Here is a 17,625-nt window from a genome sequence, read left to right on the forward strand (position 1 = left end):
GTGGATTCGAAGGCTTCGAGATGGGTTTAAGAATCCTGCATCACTTGCTGATAACTTGCCTTTCCGGCATTTACATTCTCAATATCGCCTCGAAGACAGCTTTCTTTATTTTGTGGGGACGGATCCTAATGATCATTTATGACTGGTGGTGCCTTCTATCTTTATTCTGCGGTTTCTCCATACCTACCATGATTCTCTTGTTCTGGGTGGGCATATGGGATAGTGTAATTGAGAAGCTGTGCAGGTCTTTCTATTGGCCGAAGATGCGACGTTATATTATCTGGTATGTGCGTAGCTGCGTTTGATGCCAAGCTCGTAATACTCCCCCTCGGGCTATATAAGGATGGTTGGAGTCAATTGTAGTTTCCTGTCCATTTGAGTTTGTGGCATTTGATCTTATGGGACCTTTTCCACGGTCGACTGTTGGCAATGAGTATGTTATTATTGTTTTTGACTACTTGATTCGTTGGGTGGAAGTTAGTGCTCTTGCTAGTGCCTCTGCAACTACTGTTGGATACTTCCTTCTCAATCAAGTGGTGTTCCAGCATTCTTGTTTAGAGCGGATTCTTTTAGATAATGGGCCCGCATTTATGGTTGAGACATTTCATGTTTTGACGTCTCGGCTGGGGATATGCCACACTTTCACGAGTCCTTATCATCCACAATCAAACGGTCTAGTGGAACGGCTCGTTCAGAAATTCAAGGGTATGATTGCGAAGTATATAAACTTTCAGCATTCAGATTGGGATGGTTATTTGCCGTCTCTTCGGTATGCATATGTCACAGGGGTGCAAAGTTTTATTGGTGCTTTACCATATAAACTTTTATATAGTCATGATCCAATATTACCAACGGAGCTGGGTTTACCTTTGCGATTACCACCAGCTGCGGATGCTAGGTCGTGGGATCAGTATTTGACGAGCATTCTTCCACTTGTCCGAGTGGAGTCTGCCGAACAGTTAGGCCGCGTACAAGTGGGACAACAACGGCGATACAACTCCTATTATTGTCCACCTACGGAGTACAAAGTGCATGATTTAGTATTAGTCCGTTTTCCCCATCTTACGGTACGTGGTTTATCTAAAGGGCTCCTTGCGCAGTGGAAAGGACTGTATCGGGTGTTGTGGCAAGTTCAACCACAAGTTTATGAGGTTTGGCATGAGGTCCAATAGGCCGATCCTCCAGAGATTGTGCATGTGTAGCGGTTGAAACGCTTCATACAAAGGGATCAAAAGCAGTTAATACCACCTACAGATCCGCCGATGCCTCCTCCTAACGTTTTTCCAGATCCCGGCCCATCTACAAGAGAACCCTGATAGTCTTTCATTATTCCGAGAGGAGGGGATGATGTGACAGCCAAGTGTACGGTTACGATGCCGTATACTAATATTAGTGTAGTGGGATTTTGGTAGCTGTCGGATTGGTTTCAATCCGAACCACTCACTCTTGTATATAAGCTAGGGTTTTTTGGGCTAATGGATATGCACATTTCTGTATTCCCTTTCCATATTCCAAGCACTCACAATATATATTTATAAATAAACATTTACTTATAAATTACTCATAAAATAACAAAGGACATTTTTTAAAGTTACACTCAAATGGATTTTATAGTAATAAATGTATATTCAGTAATAATAAATATAGTGAATTTATTCTGTAAATTAGGTCAGAAGGTAAAACCTCTATTAAATAGGAAATATTGCCACTCAGATCTAAATATTATTTAAATTTAAATTTTTTAAAAATACCTGTTTAATAAAAATATTGCCATGAAAACATTAAGAAATTATTCTTTTGTGTACCAGAATATTTGAAAATATTTTTAATGACTCCTTTTGCTCTCTCTATTATCAGATCTGTATAGGACTACATTAAGTTGTACATTCTTGAGGTCAGTAGGAAGGCATTGATTTGCTTGTTACAACTTACAAGTTCCAAAGGCATTAGTTTGGTTTTGGTACAAGATCCAGGCAGGACAACATGCTTGGAATACAGGGAATGGAGAGAGGCCACCTTGAAACAAAATCCATCACCTAGTAAGCTTTTAATAATTGGTTTCTTTGGATTGATCAAGCATGCCCAATATCTCTATTTTTTTGTTCAGAAAAGCAAATGCACTTAAATTTTGAAAGAATGTGAAGGTGACGTTTCCAATTTTGAACTTTTGTAAGAAAAACAAGTTACTCATTTTAAAAGACTTTTAGCTATACAAATATGTAGCTAAATATGTTTACTAGCAAACCAAAATACCAATTAATATTAGTGTTTAGACAATTTGATTGGTACAGAAGACCATACCAGTTGATTTATATTGTGTTGGTTTTACCAATTGCTTTACTCCTCTTGCATAACACTGCAAAGCAAAACACTATCCCTCTTCCTCCTCCTCTTGTGATTACTATTACTATAATATGTATTATTATTATAAGCATTAGTAACATTCTTCATGGTTGCCTGCAGATGCAGCTTCTTGGCTATAGGAACTTGCTGGAGATGGTGGGATTTCCAAAGCTCATCTCTCAAAAGGCTCTTGAAATGCAACAAAAGCTGCCAGAATCTCCAAGGATGAGTATTAGAATGGTGAAGAGAAAAGTTTAGCATTTTTGTTTCTTTGCTAAGGCGAGATAGCTCAGATGGTAGAGCGCTTGCCATCAAAATATGTTTGATTATTGGATCGTTCCAGGCGTTTTGACCGATTTTACTGGTGTTGACCTTTGGGGAGCTATGGATGGATGTTGCACCGTGAGACTGTCAACAGAGCCATGCATAGATATTTATCTTGTGTTTCTTTTTCCCACTTTTTTGCAAACGAGTAAAAAAGTTTCGTTCACTGCAAGTACATTAGGATTGAGCCTGGAAAGGAGTTGCCATCAAATTAAAGATGTCTTATCTTTTTGAAATATTGAGCACTTCGTGATTGTGAGATTAAATCGCTGTTCACATCTAGGTTTGGGCTCTTTGGCATGCTCAGTTCAAGTCCGACAATCCACAGCGTCACAAGCTCTTGTTTTTTTCACAAAGCCAAAAGTACCTCTTTATTTTCTATTTTCTAAGTCAAGGGTTAGGTTATAATCTTTCTCGCTTGGATTTTTCTATTGTCGAAGCTCTCGTCAGGTAAGCTATGGTCTCTCGCGCTCACGCCGCCCCAACGCTTGCCCGCCGAGCTCCAGCGCCCTGGCATGGTGGCCATCACCGAGCTTCACACCCGCGAGCTCCAGCTCTAGCTCCAGCACATCCACCACACCACCATGGACACCATCCTCGAGGAGCCCACGAGCCAGTGCCAGGTTTAGCTCCAGTTCTTCAAGGTGACGCTCCAGTTCGAGCCCCAGCACCAGCTGCTTTCGTTCACCCTGCTCGCGGCCACCCTGCTCATCTAGCTCCAGCGCCTGATGCTTGCCACCACGATCCAGCTCCAGCAGCAGCAGTGTACCATCATCATCACGGTGATGGAGCTCCTCTGGTTGTTCACCACCATCACCATGGTCACCACCATGGTCACCACCATGGAGGACGCCACAACCACCACCACCACCACCACCACCACCACCATCGTCGCGAGGGTCACGACGCAGCAGTGGCCACACCAACACCCGCAGCAGTAGTTACAGTGGTTCGGAGGACGCCGTGGTCGCTGCTCCAGCTTCTTCTGTGGGTTTTGGTTGCGATCTTGGTGCTGCTCGCATGCTTTTTGCTCGTGCGATGGATGTTCTCTCGGAGGAAGCAGCGCAGTAATGCGATCTTTCAGGATCCCGGGTGGCAGATCGAAGTTGTGGTGGACGATTCTCTGACTGAGAAGAAACAGCTGGAAGCTCACACTCGTGGTTCGCACAGCAATGGCACTCTGGGATTCTCCTCAAAGTGTCCTGCCAACACTGGCAGTGACGCGTAAGTCAGCACAGTGCATGCCTTGTCACATGGAAGATTGTGTACAAACAATCTTCAAGGAGATGAAGTTGCAGAGCAACAAGACAGCAGGGTCTTGCTCACGGACGGTGAAGATCACATACAAGGGTCCACTGGTGGAAGTCACCAGACTTGGAAGTTATTGCGCAGCTGGCTCGGAACATGGACTGGAAAGTAGAGCAGGAACCTACCAAGTTTCGATTTGACTGAGCTATCCTCTAGAGGTGACGGGGGAGCAGACGTTAGTGCACCTCCAAAGGCCAGAGAAGTTGCTTGAGACGAAAGGTTTGAGAAAAGGTAACGTACTACTTTTGCTCTCTGTTCTTGCAGGTGCTCAAATCTCAACTTCGATGAGAAGAAGCAGAGCAGGGCATAGCGGCCAGATAGGTTTCTCCAGAGTCAAGAGCATCATAAGCCAGGAATCAAGCAAGTGCAAAATTGTGGAAGTATGGTCGAAGTCTACACTGCGGCTTGCAACACAGGTTGTTTGACAGGATGGGACGAAGAACAGGATAGGTTGGTCTACCTCGCAAATTAACCCAATGCATTCGTCGCAAGCAGCCTCGTGGACATGTTGAAGCATCAGAAGTGTTCAGGAGGACAAAGAAACACGACGTTGGTTGCCTGGAACACGATCATCATGGGACATGCACGTCTTCTATCAGATGCAACGAGAAGCTGGCCTGCCTCCAAACGCTGAGACTTTGCATGGAGCAGCAAAACGTCGTTTCCTGGGATTTGCCAAGAACAACCTTTGCTCTTGAGTGCTATGAGCAAGCCGCAGACTTTCATGGTGGCGCTCAAGGCATGCGGTGACTTAGCAGAGAAGAGGCTCCACTCGCAGATCTGGGAGAGAAATCTGGAGGGAATCCACTACTCAGCGTGGTCGCTCAATGAGAGAAAAGCTTTTCTTGGGAGGTTGGTAAACTTTGCAAGGAAAGAGTGTCATGCAAGGTTGATGGAGCCGTCAATTAAAGATGGTACCTGAAAAGACGTGAAAGGATCCTAGCTGGCATGATAAAAAATATGAGAGAAAATACTTATCTCTTAATTAATTTGCTGTGAGTAATTTAGTTATAAACTTATTTAAGATTAATATTATAGTAGAATAAACAAAAATATACTAGAAAGTGTTTATACGGAAGTTTATAAATTATTAAAAAAAAAGATTAATCTAAATGAGCAACCAACTATAAGATATTAAAATATAATAGAATCTCCAAGCATAATTTAAGTATATTCAATACCACCATAGGTTTGCTGAAGCAACCACTTATGGATCTATAGTGTTTGGTTACTTTAAACCTATACAAGTTTATTCACAAACCTATTTACATTATTATATAGAACTTTTTTCCCAAAACTTCTTTGATTAAACCCATATTAAACTTGGGAGTTAAGTTTCTCCGAGATTTTGTTGTTGATTAGATGTTATGTTTTTCTTTTAACCATGCTCTGTACAAATATATAGCTTCTATAATTATAATTCAAGTTCTTTAAATCTTTTTTAATTTCATATTAGTAGACGAGAAACAACAAACATATGAACATTACAAATACTTGGTCAAAGGAAGCAAACATAGCATACTCAAAAGCATTATAGTTGAAAGTAAAAAATAGCCATCAAACAGGAATACCATCATTATGAGTATATAATTCTCAAGTATGGAAGAAATATTATAAATGGGAAGCTTTACAACATCATAAACAACTAATTCCCGAGTTGCAATTACATATAAACATTAAAATTCTGAAATCTTTCATCCTTTGCATAGGATGGATCCAAATGTTAAAGTTTGGATTCATCATAACGTCTGAACATGAGGTGAAAAAAATAAATATTGGTATTTTATTTGAAACTAAAATAAACTTTATCTATAAATTACACTGAAAACAATATAGGGCATTTCTTATAATTACACTCAAAGAGAGAGTTAATTTTTCAATAGAAGAAAAACGTGCAACCATCACGAAACTTAAATATTAACGACCTTGTCTAGATCAGCTGAAAGAAGGCACAAAGAAACTTGCCAAGCATCAGCAAGACAAAAGCACACAATTTACTTTGGACAACTCTCTATCATGAAATCAAATTTAGAAAAAAGTACTTGAATCATAGTTACAAAGTTGTACATTTGTACAGGACAGAATGTAACATCTAATCTACTTGGAGAAGCTTGAGTCCCAAGTTTTCAAGTTAAGTTTAAGTGACCAAACACCATAGATATATAATTTCCTATAGAAATAACCATTTGTGAAATATGATCCAGAGCATGATTGTCTCTGATATTTTTATCTTTTGACCATGGTGTGCCCCCTAAGATCCTTTCGCCTGTTTTCATCTTTGTTTGGGTTTTGTTGATGGCTCCGTCAATCTTGCATTACACTCTTTCTCCATTTTCCTCACAAAGTTTACCAACAAGCTCCCGAGATGAGCAACACCTCCTAATACCCTCTCCACAATAAGATTGTATGTCCATTCCCGTCCCTGAAATAACATGTCATTGATGAAAAAGTCAAAGAACAAGGTAAGGAGATAAGCTCCAGAGCCTTCACAACTTTTCATGAAACTACCAAGCTTCAGTTTCGCCTTCACAAGAAGGTACTTGACTTACGTGATGCTTAGGCCAAGATGGTCGAGCTAGTTAGAAGTCTCTGACTTCAAGCTGTTTTAGCTATAAGATGAAACAAAAAAGCTATGAACTAAAAATTATAGTACCTATGAACATCATGCTTTGTAAGGCACTCTCCAGGTACTTCAAATGAGTAGTGCAAGAGGAAGTGCCGGAGTAATACTGAACTTGGGGCAGAAAACTTCTTGAGAGGCAGCCACGTCTCCACACTTCCTATAGAATGTGATGAGTGAGCACGCGAGTAGTGGATTCCGTCCAGATTTCTCTTCCAGATCTGCGAGTGGAGCCTCTTCGCCTAAGTCGCCCCGTGCCTTGAGCGCCACCACGAAAGTCTGAGCGTTTGGCTGCTGGCTTGCTCATAGCGCTCGAGAGCAAAGGTTGTTCTCGGTGTATCCCAGGAAAGGATGTTTTGCTCAGCGTGAGGTAGGCCAGCTTCTCGTGCATCCGATAGAAGAAGTGCATGTCCCATGATGATCGTGTTCCAGACATGTTTCTTCGTCCTCCCGAACACTTCTGACGCTTCCACATGTCCACGAGGCTGCTTGCGACAAATGCATCAGCTTCGTATTCACAATTTGTGAGGCGAGAGTCTTGCTTTCCAGGTAGACCAACCTATCCTGTTCATCGTCCCATCCTGTCGAACAACCTGTGTTGCAAGCCGCAGTGTAGACTTCGACCATACTTTCACAATTGCACTTGCTTGATTCCCCGCTTGTGATGCTCTTGACTCTGGAGAAACTTATCTGGCCACTATGCCCTGTACTGCTTCTTCTCATCAAAGTTGAGATTTGAGCGCCTGCAAGAATAGAGAGCAAAAGTAGTACGTTACATTTTCTCAAACCTTTCGTCTTGAGCAACCTCTCTGGCCTTTGGAGGTGCACCAACGTCTGCTCCCTTGTCACCTCTAGAGGATAGCTCGTAAATCCTTCATCAAATCGAAACTTGGTAGGTTCTTGCTCTACCTTCCAATCCATGTTCCGAGCCAGTTGTGTCATAACTTCCAAGTCTGGCAACTTCCACCAGTCAACCCTTGTATGTGATCTCTGGGTGAGATCACCGTCAGTGAGCAAGAGCCTACTGTCTTCTTGCTCTGCAACTTCATCTCCTTGAAGATTGATTCTACACAATCTTCCCTGTGACAACACATGCACTGTGCTGACTTACGTGTCACTGCCAGTGTTGGCAGGACACTTTGCGGAGAATTCCAGTGTACCATTGCTGTGGGAACTACGAGTGTGAGCATCCATCTGTTTCTTCTCAGTCGGAGAATCGTCCACCACAACTTCCAGATTCGATCTGCCACCTGGGCTCCTGAAAGATCGCATTCCTGCGCTGCTTCCTTTGAGATAACATGCATTGCTCAATCACCAAATGCTCTCCACAGTATAGGTATGATATTTCAAAAAGAGAAATGGATATCTTTCCAATCCTAATGTCCTACTTGCAGTGACACGCCACTTTGGATACTTTGAATAACGAAACTCTTTTTTTCCTCGTTTTTCAACTTAGCACTCATTGAATGTGATCATGGAGACACAAGCCATCAGCGTGCACAAACTACTTCCCTACAGGAAACTGGGGAAAAGAAACACGAGATAAATATCTATCCATTGCTGTTTTGATAGTCTCACGGTGCCCAACCGAAAGCATGAGACTGATAGATGCAAAAATGCAAGTTGGATTATCTTTGTCATGTAGATGGCATCCTTATTGTCTTCACGCTCCTGCCTACCAGTTTTCTTTTTCTCGGCCTGGAGGTCTCTTATTATGGCTGCCTCTATTGCAGACACAACATATCAAAGTAGTTTCATAATGTCAGAGGCAAAAGCAAAAGAATTAACCCATCTGGGTACTGGAATAAAAGCCAGTTTGTCACAGACGGTAGAGCAGCAATCCAGTGACCCAACAGTGGAGGGAACTAGCACCATCCGGTTTTACTTCTTCATCGTGGATCCCTAGCTCCTCAAGTGGTCAACCATAGTCAACACCAGTAAAATCGGTCAAAACGCTTGGAATGATTGAAAATAGTTGGAGATGCCGGGTATCGATCCCGGTGCCTCTCGCATGCTAAGCGAGCGCTCTACGATCTGAGCTACATCCCCTTAGAATAGAAACAAAAATGCAAAGCTTTTCTCTTCACCAGTCTAGTACTCATCCTTGGAGATTCTGGCGTCTTTTGTCACATTTCAAGAGTTTTTTGATTGATTCTATGGAGGAAAATACTCAAGGTCATGAGATCTCATCTTGGCAACGTCTTATTAAGTGCTCCAGGTTTAAGGCCGAGGGATTTGTGGAGCATACCCCTGAGAATCAAAAGAGATGCGTGTGGAATCCACAGGATGGGTTGCTTGATGCGTACTACAGGGCACTCCTTGCAAAGCTGGCAACCATGAAGAATGTTACTAATGCTTATAATAATAATACATATAGTAATAGTACAAACAAGAGGAGGAACAAGGCTAGTGAATTATTTTGCTTTGCAGTGTTATTCAAGATGGGTAGAAGCAATTGGTAAAACCAAGACAATATAAATCAATTGGTATGATCTTTAGTACCAAATAAATACTAATATTATTTGTTATTTTAATTTGCTAGTAAACATATTTAGAAGTTTTTTAAAAATGAGTAACTTTACTTTTTCCTTTTTTACAAAATATCGAAATCACATTCTTTCGAAGTTTAAGCGCGTTTGCTTTCGGTCTCTGACAGCCCCTGAACAAACGAACGGAGAAATCGGGCACGCTTGATCAATCCAAAGAAACTAATCACTAAAAGCTTACCAGGTGATGGATTTTGTTTCGAGGATGACAAAACGGCTCTTTCCATTCCTCGTATTCTAGGCATGTTGTCCTGCCTGGATCCTGCATGCAAACCAAACTAATGTCTTTAGAACCTGGAAGTTGCAACAAGCAGATCGACGCCTTCCTACTGACCTCGAGATTCGTGGCATCCGACAGAGCTGCAGAAGAAATGCTCGCACTGTGAGATCAGGCCTTGCAGAAAAAATATCGAGTTCTTTGCATACCTCTCTTGCATTCTCTAGTTCTTGATTCGGATTTCTCTTTCTCAACACCGACCAAATCGAAGCAGATATCTGTCATAGACGCGGCAACCTGTAGAAAAATAAAATCTAGAATCGGCAATACAATTGCTCGTTGGAGCTTACGTTGGAAAACTCAGGGTCCGACGTGCTAGACACCTCCATCAATTTAGCTTTGTCAACTTAAAACCGTGAAAAAAAGCATTGGAAACTGCTTGCCTTTTGCTTTCTCGCGCATAAATAAAACGCGACGCTGGTGAATACAGGGCGATCGAAATCAGCGCTTCGACGTCGTGCTTCTGGTAAAGTGGCCAAAACTCGCTCTTTGTATCTGGAGCAAAACGTAGAGAGAGCCCGTAAAGAAATAAACTAAAAGGAAAGAGGAAGCTCTTACGCTGCCAAGACTCTCTGGACTGCTTGTATGAGTCTCACGCATCCAAATGCACAGCGAGCTCGCGCACATTCAAGCTTGTCCTGAGGAAAAAAATGTTATTCCCACATTTTTCTTCCATCTCTTTTCTTCCTGGCTTTGAAGAAATACCTGATATCAAGAGCATTCTGGACTGTGGTGAGTGATCTATTGTAAGCCTTATCAGAAAGACCACTCAGCTTGATTCCCTTTTGCCGATCAAATGGAACTTGCATCCTGTCCGAGAAGAAAAGAAAGAAATAAACTCCACCCGCAAAGAAATGCAGATCTGGATACTTACATCGAGCACGCGATGTCGAAACAGAGCACGGATCGGCAGACATCGCCCTGGAATAACACACAAGAGCATTGGATACCCTCAAGTCACAGGCGGAAAGAAAGAAGCAAGCACACTCACAATGCCAAATGCTGCCGCATCAAATTCCATACGGAAGAGGCGCAGCAGCTCCTCCGCCTTGCGCAGCACTTCGCGATCGGCCGCCATTCCCAGCCGCCGCTCCAGCGCCTTCATCTCCATGGCGCGCGAAGAACCTCGCGTTTGGAAATAGGCGGGAAGATAACGAGTTAACCTAAACCGCGAGGGTTAGAGATAAACGAACATTAATGGTCAACTATAGCGTTGTAGCCCCAATTTTATTTGGAACGATGGATGGATCATACAAAACTTTTTAAGATTGTAGAAAGCTGGAGGGAATACAATGACGACGAGAGTCCTTCATTTCTCGCAGTGAAGAACACAATCAAAAAAAGGAGATGGCCGAGTAGATCATATCTTGTTGAATGCAACAATGTCACAGCTTAGGATGTACTCTGCCACCGGGCCCTCATCAATCAAGAAGTATGTCACTTGAGGCTGCTAATACTGCTCCGTTGGATCTAACTTTTGGTGTTGTGGGGTGTGATCATATTGGTATTGTGCCCATCCTTGATGTGTTGTTTGTTGGTCTCCAGCTTTTGTGGGATGTGATTATACGGTTTATGTTGTTCTCAATGTTCTACCATCTTTTATTGACGTGGAGTGTGATCATGATATTGATTAGTGAGCTATGGATGATGCAATTTAATTCTTGGAGAATGTTTGAGGATTAAGTTTGTGGAAAAACAATGTGTATGAACTCGGGTGGATTCCAAAGTGTGATGATGAGCTTGATTATTATAGAGATAGTTTTGGAGATGAAGTGGAGGTTTCGTGAAGTAAGTGTCAATATTTCAATATGTTATTTAATCCTTTTTCGTTCCCTTCTACTCTTTCCCAATTATTTTTTTATTTTTCAGCCTGAGCCACCTTCTCAAGTTCTTAGTATTTCTTCTTCATTTGTAGTGTTTTCTTCTTTTGGCACGTCGATCATTTATAACTCTTATGATTCTAATTCTCAATCAGTGTTGAGTTGAGTGTTTTCTATCCTCCTCATACTAATCTGGATATTGAATGTATCCATGAAGTTGAGAATCTTGCTTTTATTTTGTTGGTAAAGTCTTTAGTTAGTTCTGGTATTGAGTATTTTACTTGTTCCAAGGTTAAGTCACTTTGGCCAGAGTTTTGGGTTGAATGCATGTCCCCATTTGTGAGTGTCATTGAGAGCCTTTGCTTTACTATTGCTCATGAAGAGTTTATATATTCTCTTGAGAGTGTGAATGTTGTTATTGATTTTCCTATATCAGGTGTTAAATTGTGTGTTGAGAAAGTTGAGTAGTGTGAATCTTTTGCTTATATTGTGGCTGAAATATTTTACAAAAGGAAATCCCCTATTGACCAAGCTTTAAGCATATATTCTTTTGATTTTCCATTTTTGCATTGCCAATTGTTGCAAATTCTTCTTCCAATGCGTCTTTATCTACTTTTTCTTCCTCCACAATTGTTTTTCTTCAATTTTTCTTTCTGTTTTCTCCTTTCTGCCTTGACACTTCAAACTTTTTTTTCTTTAGAGGAGGGAGTAGAGGGGACAGATGGGAGTCTGGCCCCAATGATGGAGTGAGGACGAACGAATATAATAATGGAGCGAGGACGAATGATATGGATTGTGGAGTGAGGATGACCATAACGAGTTTGAATGAAACATTCAACCCCGATATAATGAGGTAGAATAGATGCGATAGTGGAGTGAGGCCGGACATAAATGGTGAAGTGAGGACAAGCACATAAGTCCAAAAGGAGCTAGTGTTTCAAAACCATTTTTTCTTCGAGGAGGGGATAAGGAGAATGTGAAAGACGAACGGAGTGAGTCTGACCTCCTCAGTGCAAAGTTATGGTTGCGTGGTTGCATAAAGAGTTGCAACTGATTCATCAAGGTTCTATAGTGGGCTAATGATTATGCCATGGCTTTAGATTTTATTTCAGTCATGATTATCATCAACTTTATTGGTGGTTTTGTGGGAGTTTTAGATTCTTGTGGTAATTTATAATTGCCCAACATAAACTCAAGATGTTCCACCTGACTTATCATTATCACCTTCTCATCTTCCAAAAGGAGGATGGTGTAAAGTTTGTAAATACATATAATACATATATGTAAATATATGTATTACCCTAGCTAGGTAATACACTAATTATAGACTGTCCATTTGGGACTAAATCTGATCCATCCATTCTTGTATATAAGTAGGGGCTTAAACTTTAATTAATATACCTTTTCCTTTATTCTGAGCACTCACAATGTGAGTGCTTGGAATATGGAAAGGGAATATAGAAATGTGTATATCAATTAGCCCAAAAACCCTAGCTTATATACAGGAGCGAGTGGTCTAGATTGAAACCAATCTGACGGCTACCAAAATCCCACTACGCTAATATTAGTATATAGCATCATAACCGTACACTTGGCCCTCACATCATCCCCTCCTCTCGGGATAATGGAAGACCATCAGGGTTCTTTTGAAGATGGGCCAGGATCTGGAGGAACGTCAGGAGGAGGCATCGGTGGATCTATAGGTGGCATTAACTCCTCTTGATCCCTTTGTACGAAGCGTTTTAGCCGCTGCAAATGCACAATCTTTGGAGGATCGGCCTGCTGAATGTCATGCCGAACCTCATAAACTTGTGGTCCAATTTGTCGCAACACTTGATATGGTCCTTTCCATTGCGCAAGAAGCCCCTTAGATAAACCACGTACCGTAAGATGGGGAAAACGGACTAACACCAAATCATCCACTTTGTACTCCACAGGTAGACGATGATGAGAGTTGTAGCGCCATTGTTGTCCCACTTGTACGCGGCCTAAGTGTTAGGCAGACTCTGCTCGGACAAGTGGAAGAATGCTCGTCAAATACTGATCCCATGATCTAGCATCGGCAGCACGTGGCAATCGCGAAGGTAAACCCAGCTCCGTTGGTAATATTGGGTCATGACCATATAGGAGTTTATATGGTGAAGCACCAACAGAACTCTGCACCCCTGTAACATATGTATACCGAAGAAATGGCAAATAACCATCCCAATCCGAATGCTGAAAGTTCACATACTTCATAATCATCCCTTTGAATGTCCGAACAAGCCGTTCCACCAGACCGTCTGATTGTGGATGATAAACACTCGTGAAAGTGTGGCATATCCCCAACCGAGATGTCAAAACATGAAATGCCTTAGCCATAAATGCGGGACCATTATCCGAAAGAATCCGCTCTGGACAAGAATGCTGGAACACCACTCGATTGAGGAGGAAGTATCCAACAACAGTTGTAGAGGCGCTAGCAAGAGCACCAACTTCCACCCAACGAGTCAAGTAGTCAAAAGCAATAATAACGTATTCATTGCCAGCAGTCGACCGTGGAAAAGGCCCCATAAGATCAAACACCACTAACTCAAACGGACGGGAAACCGCAATTGACTCCAACGGTCCTTCTGCAGCACGAGGGGGAGTATTACGAGCTTGGCACTAAACGCAGCTACGCACATACCGGATAATACCACGTTGCATCTCTGGCCAATAGAAAAACCTGCACAGCTTCTCGGTGACACGATGGTGTCCCATATGCCCACCTAGAATAGGAGAATCATGGTAGGCATGGAGAAACCACGGAATAAATACCGAAGGCACCACCAGCCGTAAATGATCATCAGGATCCGTCCCCACAAAATAAAGAAGGCCATCGTCAAGGCAATATTGAGAATGTAAATGCCGGAAAGGCAAGTCATTAACAAGTGATGCAGGATTCTCAAACCCATCTCGAAGCCTCCGAATCCACTTCTCAATCTTTTGAGCCTCGCGAACCTCATCAAGAGAAGGTAGATCTTGCTCTGCACCTTGTGGACATTGAACGTCAAGGACAGCAACCGCCGACGGCACAGAATCCTCATCTAGAAAATCCAACAATAGGTTCGTCAGAAACATGAGAAGTGAATGGAGAAGGAAGGGGAGCTCGAGAAAGGGCATCAGCATCAGCCATAGAACTCCCTGGGCGATGAACAACATCGAAATCATATATCTGAAGCTTCAAAACCCATCGAGCCGTACGACCAACTATGTTCTTCCGCTTCAACAATGAAGTAACAGCAGCATGGTCACCTTCAAGTAAGGTCTGAGAACCATGTAGATAGGCATGAAGTTTTCTCGAAACCCCAGACTGCTGCTAAACACTCCTTCTCCGTCGTGGAGTAGTTCATTTCCATTGGTTGTAATGTACGGCTTATGTATGCAATGGGATGGCGCTTCCCCAGCACACTCGAGCTCTCTTGCATCAACACACCTCCAAGACCAATGTCAGAAGCATCCACGCTCAAAATAAAAGGTCGAGTGTAGTCAGGATATGCCAAAACCGGAGGAGTCGTCAATAGTTCTTTGAGATCCACGAACTCTCGCTCACAATCTGGAGACTAGATGAAAGATGACGTTGATGACTTCAGCAACGCTCGCAATGGTGTAGTGCGATCGGAAAGATGATCCACAAAACGACCGAGATACTGCACCTTACCCAAAAAGTGCTGCACATCATTCACACACTTCGGAGTAGGGAACTTTAGAATAGCCACAAGTTTGTCAGGATCAACTTGCAAACCCTCACGAGAAATACGGTACCCAAGATAAGTTGTGTCCTTGGACCCAAACACGCACTTTGACCGCTTCAGCTTTAAACCAACGTCACGTAGCCGATCCAACACTTTACAAACATCACGAACATGCTCCTCCCACGTCCCCTCCGAGTGGATCAAGACATCATCAATGAAGTCAGCAGTCACCTCTGGCATATCGCAAAGAACCTCGTCCATCATCTGCTGGAAAGTTGCTGGAGCATTGTTCAAACCAAACGGCATCACCAAGAACTCATACAAACCAAATGGTTAATGAAAAGCAGTCTTAGGAATATCTTCGTCGGCCATCGGTACTTGCCAATACCCAGAAGCAAGATCTAACTTGGTGAACCAACGACTTCACCCCAGACGATCCAAGAGATCAGCAGTGTGAGGAAGAGGATACACATCTGCGATCATCACTTCATTTAACGGACGACAGTCGATGCAAAAACGAATACTCCCATCAGGCTTCGTCACAAAATGAGGTTCACATGCCCAAGGACTCCGTGACTTCCGAATAACACCCTTCTCCAGCATTTCCTTGACGTTTACTTGTAAAATCTTGATCTCCTTAGGTGACCGACGATGAACAAGAACCTTGATTGGACGAGCATCCCCGGTTGGAATCGGATGATGTGTGGCAATCTTGGCCCCAGACGATAAGTCAAATTCAAAGAGATCAGAATACTCCTTTATGAGCTGGTCAACTGCTGCAACACAAAGATCGTCGGAGGGATCGGAAAAGGGAAAAGCAGAACAAGATGGAAACACAAAAGGAAAGAGTGGGGGAACAAAAGTAATGGAAGTAGAGGTAGAAGTAGAGGGACGAAGAGGTATGGAAGTGAGAGGAATGGATGAAACATAAGGAAGTATGAGACAAGGGGGAGAAGCCTCAAAGTCACACTTGGCATGATTGTGCTGCAACCAATCCATACCAAGAATGAGGTCAAAAGTTTGACTCGGCACCACCCGCAATGGCTGCAACTCAAGCTCGAGATCGCCCACACGCACAACCAGGTCCACCTCATCCCGTGCACATGCATGTGTATGGCCGTTGCCATAAAGAATGAAAACTGGTTTCGCCGCACGACGCAAGTGTAAACGACAACGTGTGGCAACAGGTCGAGCAATAGAAGATAAACTTGAACCTGTATCAACCAATACGGAGAGAATAATAGGAGACCTCTTGTTATAAAAATGAGCTTGGAAAGTAAACACTAGATGAACCGGTGCCGAGTGAACCCCTTGATGATACTCCCGAAAGAAAGATGGAGGGGTCACTAACTTATTCGCGCAAGGTCCCTCCGTTACTCGTGCGACTCCTCGTTTCCCGGATGCATCTCGGTGTCCAGACCTTCCATTGCAGCAGCACCCACGGGATGTTGCTGACGCCAAGGTCTCCACCCAGGAAATGGAGGTCACCAATCCGGAAAACGATGGCAACGCCGATAAGTATGACCAACTTCATCACACACCCAGCAGCGAACATCACGGCCACGACCACATCCTTGTGCTTGTCCTTGGACTCGAGCAGTAGCAGCATCAACCTCCATTGGAACAGGACCATCACCCATAGGAAGTGGAGTTGAAGGACGTGCAGCGAGAAGTGGAAGAGGCGACGTCTCATAACGTTGTGCCAAGTGAAGAGCATCGTCAAGGGTGGCAGGAGCAAGTGCATGCACAAGTCCAACAAGATCTTGACAAAGTGCTGGCCACAACATTCCTAGCTTGATCCGCTCCGACATATTTGGCTCCACACGAAGCAAAAGACTTCAGAAACAAATGCCAAATTGCATCACCGACTCAGATAGCCCTTGGCGAAGACGATGCAATTGCTGGAAAGCATCATCACAATCATCGGCATGTCCGAAGGCGCGTTTGAAGACGTCCGGGAGAACACTCAAATCCCCACGAGTGGCTGTGCTCAAACCATTGTACCACTGCAATGCTGTCCCCTGAAGACACATGGGAAACTCACGCAACCGTTGAGCATCATCCCAAGAATGATATGTGGCAATCACTGTGAAGTGATCAAACCAATGGTACACATCATCCCCAAGATTCCCACGAAAGAACTCCGGCCGAACGCGAGGATTGGCACCAAGAGCAGGAAGAGTTGGACCACGTGCCGTGAATGCCGCCATCAATTGAGTTTGGTTGTTCAATTGCAAGCCCATAGCATCAAGCAATTAGACCAACTGCTGCTCGAGAGTCAAAGGAGGAGATTGCTGATCTGCCATGGGGAATGAAAAACAAAGAGCAAAAGAAGAGAAATGACAAAAAGCTAGAAGGAAATGGTAGATCTAGACAATGCAAAAAGCTAGATGTAAACCAAAATCCTGAAAGGAAAGAACAAAAAGAAGGAAATGGAAAAAGCTAAATCTAGACAATGGAAAAGTTAAATTTAAACCAAAATCCCAAATCCAAGCACTCCTCAAGGACAATCAAAGGTGCCCTTCACCTCCACCAATGTGAGTGCTTGGAATATGGAAAGGGAATACAGAAATGTGTATATCAATTAGCCCAAAAACCCTAGCTTATATACAGGAGCGAGTGGTCCAGATTAAACCAATCCGACGGCTACCAAAATCCCACTACACTAATA

At 43.1% G+C, this 17,625-nt stretch overlaps 2 protein-coding genes and 1 non-coding gene across 3 annotated transcripts in view; all 3 read right to left on the reverse strand.

Moving 5' to 3' along the window:
- Nucleotides 1-8,571: 8,571 nt before the first annotated feature.
- TRNAA-AGC lies at nucleotides 8,572-8,644 on the reverse strand. Its single transcript has one exon. It is a non-coding gene; the product is annotated as a tRNA-Ala (tRNA).
- A 509-nt stretch (nucleotides 8,645-9,153) lies between these two features.
- LOC9635079 (origin of replication complex subunit 6) lies at nucleotides 9,154-10,559 on the reverse strand. The gene is made up of 9 exons (XM_024664865.1): nucleotides 10,410-10,559; nucleotides 10,293-10,339; nucleotides 10,124-10,228; nucleotides 9,977-10,056; nucleotides 9,709-9,913; nucleotides 9,568-9,655; nucleotides 9,476-9,501; nucleotides 9,323-9,403; nucleotides 9,154-9,254 (listed from the first exon to the last, which is right to left on the reverse strand). The coding sequence occupies exons 5-9, from the start codon at nucleotides 9,745-9,747 to the stop codon at nucleotides 9,222-9,224; spliced, it is 267 nt and encodes an 88-aa protein (XP_024520633.1). The 5' UTR covers nucleotides 9,748-9,913; nucleotides 9,977-10,056; nucleotides 10,124-10,228; nucleotides 10,293-10,339; nucleotides 10,410-10,559; the 3' UTR covers nucleotides 9,154-9,221.
- The window catches only part of LOC9635080 (origin of replication complex subunit 6), a 23,835-nt gene continuing 16,580 nt past the window's right edge, over nucleotides 10,371-17,625 (reverse strand). Inside the window, exon 12 of the mRNA XM_024664882.1 lies at nucleotides 10,371-10,581. Within this exon, the coding sequence (XP_024520650.1) occupies nucleotides 10,371-10,581 (211 nt within the window). The remainder of the gene's footprint in view (nucleotides 10,582-17,625) is intronic.

Source organism: Selaginella moellendorffii, unplaced genomic scaffold (assembly GCF_000143415.4).
Source record: "Selaginella moellendorffii unplaced genomic scaffold, v1.0 SELMOscaffold_115, whole genome shotgun sequence".
NCBI classification, from domain to species: Eukaryota; Viridiplantae; Streptophyta; class Lycopodiopsida; order Selaginellales; family Selaginellaceae; genus Selaginella; species Selaginella moellendorffii.

Coding starts and splice junctions, on each gene's coding strand:
- LOC9635079 (XM_024664865.1), bottom strand. CDS start 9,747: ATGGAGGTGTCTAGCACGTCGGACCCTGAGTTTTCCAAC. Junction 9,656..9,708: donor CGGACCCTGAGTTTTCCAAC/GTAAGCTCCAAC, acceptor ATTTTTCTACAG/GTTGCCGCGTCTATGACAGA. Junction 9,404..9,475: donor CGGATGCCACGAATCTCGAG/GTCAGTAGGAAG, acceptor GTTTGCATGCAG/GATCCAGGCAGGACAACATG.